General features: G+C 37.4%; 1 protein-coding gene across 1 annotated transcript; it reads right to left on the bottom strand.

Moving 5' to 3' along the window:
- Nucleotides 1–400: 400 nt before the first annotated feature.
- On the bottom strand, nt 401–9333 carry MLC1 (modulator of VRAC current 1). The gene is made up of 6 exons (XM_074221091.1): nt 9011–9333; nt 8225–8436; nt 5925–6014; nt 3146–3199; nt 1733–1834; nt 401–526 (listed from the first exon to the last, which is right to left on the bottom strand). The coding sequence occupies exons 2-6, from the start codon at nt 8402–8404 to the stop codon at nt 401–403; spliced, it is 552 nt and encodes a 183-aa protein (XP_074077192.1). The 5' UTR covers nt 8405–8436; nt 9011–9333.
- Between the last annotated feature and the right edge of the window lie 170 nt (nt 9334–9503).

The raw sequence follows: 9503 nt of genomic DNA, 5'->3' as shown, positions 1-9503 counted from the left end.
GCAAACACCAGCTTCAAGAGCCCTGAATTCTTCTAAGCCACAACTAGGATTTCAGTGGATGATTTTACATTATCACTATTTTCATCAGTTTTCATCAAGCACTGGCCAATTTTAATGATATTGCTAAGAACACGTATAAGTGAGAAAGGAAGAGGACCAGTCATGAACAAGAGTGGCAGTCAAGATATGAATAGCCTGAATGTTTTATATTTGTAAACTAACATTTTGAAAGAATCAATTCTGAAGTTCTCCAGGATTGGGGGGGGGGGTAGAATCTTCCACGGGAAACAGAAAAACACGTACAAAAATCACCCTGGTTTCTAAGTTCCTACTAAGTAAAAAGCATAAATTCTATGAAAAAAATAAATCAAATTTCCACAAAAATGTAGAGATTAATTAATCATCCCTGGGACAACATCTTAAAAATGAAAATAGTATGAATGACACTTGTAGATCTTGCAGAAATGATCACTGTAGTTGCCATCAAGATCTCTAATAGAATTAGCAGAATCAAATTGAAATTTATCTACCAAGAAAACATATAATGAAGCAACATTATTCATTTTTTAAAAATCAGATTTCTCAAAAATAATTATCATACACATCTGCTCTAAGGTTAACACTCTTGCCCCTTTAAGAACCATGGTCTAAATACATTTTTTTTTAAAGAAACACATAAAAGTGCCTGCTATGGGTTAAGTCTTGTGCTAACTACAACTAACTACAGTGGTTTTAAAGTTTGCGGAAGACTTTTGAAATTTCTCATTTTCATCTATTAAAGGAGCTTCTAAGCTGAGGCTGGATAGATACCTGTTGTGCTCAATGCTTTAGAATTATTCTGTCACTTGATCCTGAGCAAGAGCAAGGTGTGACTATGACCCTATTTTTACAGTTACAGAAACTGAGGCCAACTTGCCCAAGGTTACCCAGCTAATATGTATGTGAGGATTGATTTGAACTCGAGTCTTCCTGTGCCCATACCTGGCTTAAGTTTAATAACAATATCCAAAATGATGGAGTTTCTATTACAAAGACTGGTAAGACATTTGTATAGTCAAACAGCAGCCCTGAATCTATCTGGAAGTATTCCCAGAGCCTCCAGTCCCTCAGCCCCCACTTCCAAAAGTTCAGAGTTGAGCTGGCTTGTCAGAAAGAGGCTAGATCTTTTTGGGGGTCCTTCTTTTGCATTTCTCTGACAGTCTGCCTCTTGGATCTAAGATTTTCTAGCATCAAATGTGTAATTATCAAAAAAAAAAACATTCAAACAAGCATATAAAACAAAAGGCATAAGACTGTCCTCTCTACTAAAAAATCAACAACATGAAACAAAGTTTTTCCTACTTTGGCAGTTCCCAGTGTCTCCACTCAGACCAAATGATATTGTCTAGACATAACAGACAGCCAGCATCCTTGAAGGCATGGATTCTCAATTTTTTATAATTGGATAAATTAGACATTGCACCCAATACAATATGTGGCACATGGGAGGCACTTAATGTTAGTTGAAAAATGTTGTATTTCAAAACTAATAATACTTAAAAAACTAAATTCAACAAATATTTACTGACTGAGCTATGGCTGCCTGAATATGCTGAGGCAAGGAAAAAATAAGCAATCCCCAAACCCTAACTTCAGACAGCACTCCCTACAGCTCTGCCAGAGAGACAGCATAGCTAGGTCAGATTAGTCTGAAGGAAAGTGTTTACAGTTCCTCATTTTTAAAGTCACTCACATTTATTGCTGATGGATTCAGGACAAGTTTACATCCAAACCAAACTAAACATGTTGTTGTGATGGCAAATGTAGAAACAAACAAAATCTGAAAGTTTGGAATCTGAAAAACAACAAATAATCAGTGTCTTTTTAATTACCTAAAGAATAAAAGGTCATGAGAAAACTACACTGGAGAAATAATTCTCAGTCCTTTTTCCAAATATTCCAAAGGTTATCAAGTAATTTTTTTAATCCTAAAAGAGTTATAATTCTATAACTCAAGGTCACCTTCATTTCAGACATGAAACATATACAGTGAAATGATCAGTAACAAGTTTGTGTCATTTTCTTATTGAACTTATTTACAGAGAATTGATTTTAGCTGGGAATTGCTTAAGTTATGGGTCTTTGTCTCCAAACGGTTCAGAATTCAGGTCTCCTGCAAAATCACCAATTGAGTCTTATCCCAGGGATTCAGAAGAACAAGAGAGTCAAGGTCCAGTCCTCCTTCAAGGATGTCTGGTTTGCTCTAGTCTACATCTTGTACCTGGAAGCACTTCTGAGTCTCAAGAGAGAAGAAGGGGCTCATTGCTAGCCCCGTTGCCAAATTTCCAACTAATCCTTCTCTCTGCACCTCAGCTCTAACTGATCACTTTTCTTCCATGTGATGTCATTATTCTCTGCTCCTCAAAATTATAAAAGGGCAATTGTCTGTTTGCTTGGGGTCTTTAGCATAAATCAAGACAAGCCACTGACCCATTTATTGACAAGCAATATGCCACACCAATAAAGGTTTACTTGCTCAGAGAATTGCCTCAGTTTACCTCTTTGTTCAATTTCACTCACAATAATCATAATAAGCTCCTGGAGGGCAGGGGATGCTGTTTTTGTCTTTCTGTTGTCTGTCCTGCAAATAGTAAATGTCTGTTGGATTTGTTTATCTATTTATCCAACTATTTATATTTTCAATTCTTTTTTTGAAACCCCCATCCTGGAATTGATTTCCCTTTGAAGAGGACTTGAGGTTCAGAGAGGGAACAATAATCTATAAATGCAAAGTAATGAGGGGGATAGGTAGAGTTTGGGAAGAGGAAGAGGAGCTGAGACAGAAAGGTAAATGGAGGCTGGGGAGATGTCAGGAAACAATCTTTGTTTCTTAGCTATGGTCCAAGATATGTAACAAATAAGCTCTCTGATACTTTTAGAAAACATTTCTGCTTCAATTTCTTTTTGTGCAAAAAGAGGAGGAAGCCAGACTAAAGTTTTTCTCAGGTTTCTTCGAGCTCTAAAATCTGAATCCAGGTATATGGGTCACATGAGCTGCATTATGTTATCCAATCCTTTTAGGACAGATGTTATCAAGTCAAATCAAAACCAATCAACTACTAGGTGTTATAGTTCAAAAGCTAGAGTCACAGTCAGAGATACTCACCACATTCACCTTGTTTCTTGCTATAGCAAAGCTCACAATTGCTGAAGGAATGCACTGAAAAATCAAAGGAAAAGATGAAGCAGAGACAACTCACTGACAGGAACACTAAACTAAACTTTTAGACTTTTCCAGGATGGAGATGAAAATTGTACAAATTAGGAAAAAACCATTCTGTCCTCTGGTATGCCTAACATCTATATTTTTAGTACAATTTAGAATGCTTTAAAGGAATATTAGCCATAGAATACTGAATAAAAACAAGGGTACTTGGGCAGATGCTGCCACATGTTTACATTTAATTCAGTTAATCCACAAGTACTTCCTGAATTCCTCCTTGTGGACAGCACCAAAGCAGGCTTCCTGCTCTCAAGGAGATGCCAATGCAGACAGACAAAAAAAGAAACATTTTTAAAATTCAACAAATATTTGCTTATATGCCTGCTATATAGATTACATGTTTAAAGCTGGAAAATAACTGTCTATGCCCTTACAGGGCTTGAATTAGACTAGACAGGATGGACTCAAAGACTGACATGATTAGAGATATCACCTATGCTGAACCAGTGAAGCACAAGGGATCAACTTAGAAAACGAAAATGCTTCATTTGAATAGTCCAGAGCAGTGTTTCTCAAATTTTCCTAATTAGTAGGCAAAGACAGTGATTTTTCTTCCTGGGGGAAATAGGGCAAATATTTCCAGTCTTTGGTCTTTTTTTTTTCCCTTTTAACCAACTGCTAAAATGTTTACAGAATAGAAGGGGCAGGCTCTCTTCTGTCCTCCCTTGGGAATGATCTATCTAGGTAAAAGAAGAATTCAAATACATTTCCCAACCAGGACTCAGATAAAGGTTAGTAGAGAGATTTGTTTTACCTAGGAATAATAAGAATCCCTCCCTTAATCTCCCCTTCTTCTAATTCCCCCTTCTACTACCTTCTCTCCAGTCTGTTCAATTTCCCTGCAAAGTGGAATAAAGCCTCTGTGCACGCGCACGCGCGTGTGTGTGTGTGTTTACGGCTGTGCAAACAGCCTTCCTTCCTTCCTTCCTTTCATCAGTTCAGGTGAGAATAAGGGTACAAGCATACAAGCATCAGCCTCCCACTTTTCTCCCTGTTTGTGTATAAATGTCTAATTTCATATCCTCCTTTTGTGAGTTAATTTTCCTGAATCTTTTCCCCTCTTCCTTTCCCCTTTTCAGTATATTCCTTTTTCCCTTTTCATTCATCTAGTAAAATCATAAGATCTAGGGGCAGCTTGGTGGCACAATGAACAGAGAGTGGACCCTGGAATCAGGAAGACCTGAGCTCAAATTTGACCTCAGACATTCCACCGGTTGTGTGACACTGGGCAAGTTACTCAACTGTCTCAAAAAAAAAAAAAAAAAAAAAAAAGCAAAAGCTATAACAGACTTAGTCCTAGCCCTTCTAATGTAAGATTCTGTGACCCCGATGCTAGGATCCAGATGAGAAACACATGTCACTGTCCATACAAAAATGTCAGCAGCCAGTTCCTGTTTTGGTACTTTATCATTTCCTATTTCTCTTAAGTCCTGTGTTTGCGCTTCTAAGTTTCTATACAGCTCTGGTCTTTTCTTCAGGAATGCTTAGAAGCCTTTTATTTCATTAAAGGTGGAGTCACACTTGGTTTTGGTAGGTAATTAATTCTTGGTTGACAAGTTGTATCCTTTGCCTTTGCCCATCTCATTCTAAACTCTTCACACCTTTATAGCTGTGACTATGAAATCATGTGGCTCCTCAGCTCTTGAATTCTTTCTTTATGGCTGCTCAAAGTTATTTTCTCCCAGCTCTAGTCATAATAGTCTTGGGAGGTATTTTAGAAGGTGAGCAATAGGTTCCCTTTCCCCCTTGTCTTCTGACTCTAGATCCCCTTTTGGTCCTGGTACTTCCAGGATGAGTCCACTCTTCACCTCCAGATCCTGGAGCCTCTGCCTCTCTCTGGTCATCCTTCTGAGGGGCTCCAGGGCACCACTCAGGTTTCCTCAAGCCTCCCATCTGGCAGGGTATTCTCTTCCCCCTCCTGCTTTTCAACATCTTTTCATGTGCTGTCCTCCCTGGTAGACTGCTCCTTGAGGGAATTCACTTTCTTTTGCCTATCTTTGTATCCCCAACACTTAGGACCACATCTGACTGACGGCCAAATGTTTGCTGATTGACTAGTCTGATGATTCTTAAGTCTTCTCTCCATTATCTGGGAAGAGGACTGACCTTGGGAGCGGAAGCCTCTGCTTCGCCACTGCCAAGACTTGATGACAGTGAACAAACCTTGCCATTGTCTGACGGCCCACTCAAAATCTCTAGGGCTACTCCATGAGCTACCCTGATCCTCATGCTCCTCCCTGAAATGTAGGCCTGCTTCTCAGTTGAACTCTGCACATTTCTCAAATTCATATCCTGATGATTCTTTGGAGATTGTGTCACTATGATTCCAAGTCCAAAGGAACAATACTGAGATGTGAATAATGGAGCATGTTCTATGGGAGTTAAAGATTACAGACCTGGTCAATCTAGCAAGTGAAGATGCTACTTTTAGAATCCCCTTTAATAAGAGCCTTGGGCTCAATGAAATCTAAGTCTCCTCCAGCACAGATCTATGACCCCACAATTATTTCAGTCCATTAAAAAATGAAGTAAAAACAGAGGGAATAATATACTAATAAGAAATAAAAACTACTGTCTGGAAATTTAAGAGTAAAGGGATACAAACATGCAAGCAATTGTGTTCTATCAGCATGCAAAGTACAGAATTAAAAACTTTGCTTACTGAACCTGCTGCACAGCGTAAATAATCCATTTCAGAAGGGAAGACATTTCCCAGGTAAAGTGAAAAGCCAGAAGTGATAAGAAGGCAACTCTGGAAAATAGAAATACAAATTAAGGTTCAAGCTGAGACTGGGCAAGACAAAATCAACAGAAAAGCCCAATGACCAAAACACCAGCTGATAAGGTAGGCAAGAAATGAGTGATGTATGAATGCACAGACAGCCCTGGGTCAGAATCTGGTTATCACTGAAAGAGGCCAGGACAAGATGCAAATACTAAATGACCAAGTTTCTGGGGCTTCCCAGAACCACTGTAGAAACCTAAACAAGAGTGAAGTAGCTTAGCAAATGGTCAGACACTTACAAAACTGACAAAAATCTTTTGACTTGCAAAATTTTGAGAAACAGGTTGAACTAGTTTAAAAGGATTAAAAAATTTCTGTGAAATTAGACACCTCAGGAGTGAAACTTGTATATAACTTACTAAGTACTGAAGCCAAAAAGATTAGGGAAGGTTATATCTTAAGGGAATTCTAAGTAGTGTAGAATTTCGGTTTAAAGGATATAAAGAACAGAATTTGCAGAGTGAAACTGTTATTCCCTAAGTTAAGGAGGCATATTTTCCCCCACTCAGTAAGGTACTACTTGCTATAGCATTTGCATGATGATGGGGCTTCTGATGATATGGTTCTTGATGGGACTGGGATACATAAGAGAACTTCATCTCACTTCAAAGTCCTCTCTTAAGGGGGCAGCTAGGTGGTGCAGTGGATAGAGCACTGGCCTTGGAGCTAGGAGTACCTGAGTTCAAATCCGACCTCAGACACTTAATAATGACCTAGCTGTGTGGCCTTGGGCAAGCCACTTAACCCCATTGCCTTTCAAAAACTAAAAACAAACAAACAAAAAAAAAAACCAAAGCCCTCACTTATGACTGGATCCAAGTGGAGTACACCTTGGCTAACAACTAACTATGCCCTAGGACTATACATATAAATAGTCCTAGTTTTGTACATTGTAAACTTTTATATGGAATTATCTGTTATAAAGTAGACTATGGTCTCTAAGCAACCAAATTTTGTTTCCTGTCATCCATAAAGAAAGCTAATGGTAATGCTAAAAAAAAAAAAAAAAAAAAGGCCCCAAATACTAAAAAATCAATAGATTCAGTGAATCAAAAATATTTCTTAGGGCAGCTAGGTGGCGAAGTGGATAGAGCACCGGCCCTGGAGTCAGGAGTACCTGGGTTCAAATCTGGCCTCAGACACTTCATAATTACCTAGCTGTGTGGCCTTGGGCAAGCTACTTAAATACTTAAAAAAAGCATTTCTTGATCCTGACTAAAGTCAAAACCCCTCAAAAGCAGAGGCCCTGTCTTCTCAGGTTCTGTATCAGAGTAATGCCAAGCAAACATACAATAACCCTCTATGTATAAATATCCCAAACTTAGACAAAAATATCATTTGAAAATGATTTCCATTTCTTTTATGCTTACTTCGTTTTGTGAATTGTAAAAGAGTAAGTATTTGATTTTAGTTTTTAACAAGATAAAGCCTCTTGGACCCACTGAATGTATGTAACAGTTGGGACATTTTTGCAGACTGAGGCAGTCAGAAAAAGTTCTCCCACTTAGCCATCTCACAATGCTGAACTCTTGTTGGGAAAGGATGCAGATCAATTATCAGCTGAAATTGCTTTAATGCCTTGTTGTGGGGATTCCCAATGAGCTCCTAGTCTTAGATGGTAGATCCCTGCTTTTTAAGAACTCAGAACTAAATCAGTTTAGCAGATTTTTCCATTGCCCATTTATTTTTTGTGGTTATTTTAGCATACAATTTTTAAATGCCCACAGGAATGCAATCTAAGAAAAATTAATAAAGTTTTAATCAGTTTTTTAAGCTTTTTTTGTGTCATGGACACCTTTGGCTGTCTGAAGAAGCCCATGGTCCTCCTTTTTAGAATAATGTTTTAAAATGAATAAAATGAAATGAAAACCAGTTAAGTTTAGTTATCAAAAAATATTTAAGTTCACAGTGTGTAGATTAAGAAGATTTAATTTAGACAGCAGTCTAACAGAAACTTAAAACCTAAAGCCCAGAGGCAAACTGAATTGATCTTGAAACTGGTCTTATCAGTTCTGATATTAGAGAATAATTTAATGGATTAAAAAAAAGCTACCTACATATTACTATAACTTCCTTACATTTAAGGAATTACACTTAACATTTCAAGACTAATTTCTTTAGTAAAGCCTTCCCAGTTATCTTTAAGTGTGTCATTGATTTAAGATTAAGGTACTTACCCCCATCAACAAAGAAAAGATCCATGTTCGGTAACTGAAACAAGGATGGAATCTTTTTGCTAGTTGGAGGTCGTTGGATTTTATTTCTGGAGCGTAATGTACAGCTTCTTGTCTTCCACGTTCCAGGGTCGGCATCCTGTCATAACTAAATTCTTCTCTGTAAGGATCTTCTCTTGTCATAATACTTGAAAAATCTTTTTAGATGAATGAAACTAACAATTGTAATAAAGAATACCAGGGGAAAACATTTGTTAAGTAGTAGTCTAAGCAGAAGGACTTAACTTATTTAGGGCCAAAGCAAAACATTTCCATTACATGGTATAGCAGGTTTCTAAGACACTAACCCAAATCAGCATAATCCATTTCATCTAAGTGCTACATGAGGACCCAAGAGGAGGCTTGGCTCCAAGTCAGAAAGTCACAGGTCTCAATCTGAGAGGATGACCTGACTACAACACAAGTTGCCCCAGGAGATGAGCCTGAACTAACTCCTCTGGAGATCAAAACAAGCTGGACTAGACTAGTTCATGTGTTTGAAGTCTGCTTAAGAATGGTAACTTTACAAATCAGAAAGTTATACAGAGAATCACTGAATAAATGATTCCCTTCTCCTTCCCAAGTACAATATAGTTAAGATTTTTAAATGAACAACTTCACTTTACAAATTCAAAGAACCTCTGATTACCCACATTCTTTTTACAAGCCGTTTACAGCTTTTAAAAAGCTTCTACATAACAATGGGCTAGCATTTTTTTTTTTTTAGTGATTTAAAATCTCTCTACTTACCTTCAACCAAAAAGTTTGCTGTCAGGTCTATAAGTTTGGTGAGTAGAGTTGTCTGGTCACTTTGTAATACTCTCACTGGTTAACAATTTATCCTTTATTTGAGAAGTTTGTTCCTCCACTTTGGATTTCAAAAACAGCTATTCAGAAGTGGAACAAAAGCCTAGCAAAAACTGTAGTTAAGCCAGGGAACAGGGGAATGTCTCCTGAATTTTAATGAGGAGAACCTCAAATATAACTTTAGTGAATTAATACTAGATAAGTTCCACTCTACCACCAAATCATTAATATATGCGTCATATTTCTTTTCAAAAACTATGGTCTACTGAAACTAAGAAAGTACTTACTGCTAATTCATATAAAATAACATTTCAAATAGCTTCTCTCTTATATATCATTCTTAATGCTTAGTTCCTAATGATAAAAAAGAATGACCATTTAAAAATAAAAATTCTTTAAAATATAAATTAAAGATGTTTCCTACTGATACTAATAA

The sequence above is a fragment of the Macrotis lagotis genome, chromosome 2, assembly GCF_037893015.1.
Source record: "Macrotis lagotis isolate mMagLag1 chromosome 2, bilby.v1.9.chrom.fasta, whole genome shotgun sequence".
NCBI classification, from domain to species: domain Eukaryota; kingdom Metazoa; phylum Chordata; class Mammalia; order Peramelemorphia; family Peramelidae; genus Macrotis; species Macrotis lagotis.
This window is presented reverse-complemented; position numbering and strand designations above follow the sequence as displayed.

What these genes read in the sequence shown, in the direction of transcription:
- MLC1 (XM_074221091.1), bottom strand. Translation starts at nt 8,404, where the DNA reads ATGACAAGAGAAGATCCTTACAGAGAAGAATTTAGTTATGACAGGATG. An exon ending in CAAGAAACAAGGTGAATGTG is followed by an intron (nt 1,835 to 3,145) that starts GTGAGTATCTCT and finishes GTTGTTTTTCAG; the next exon opens with ATTCCAAACTTTCAGATTTT. An exon ending in TGAATCCATCAGCAATAAAT is followed by an intron (nt 527 to 1,732) that starts GTGAGTGACTTT and finishes TTTTCTTGGTAG; the next exon opens with ATAAATTTCAATTTGATTCT.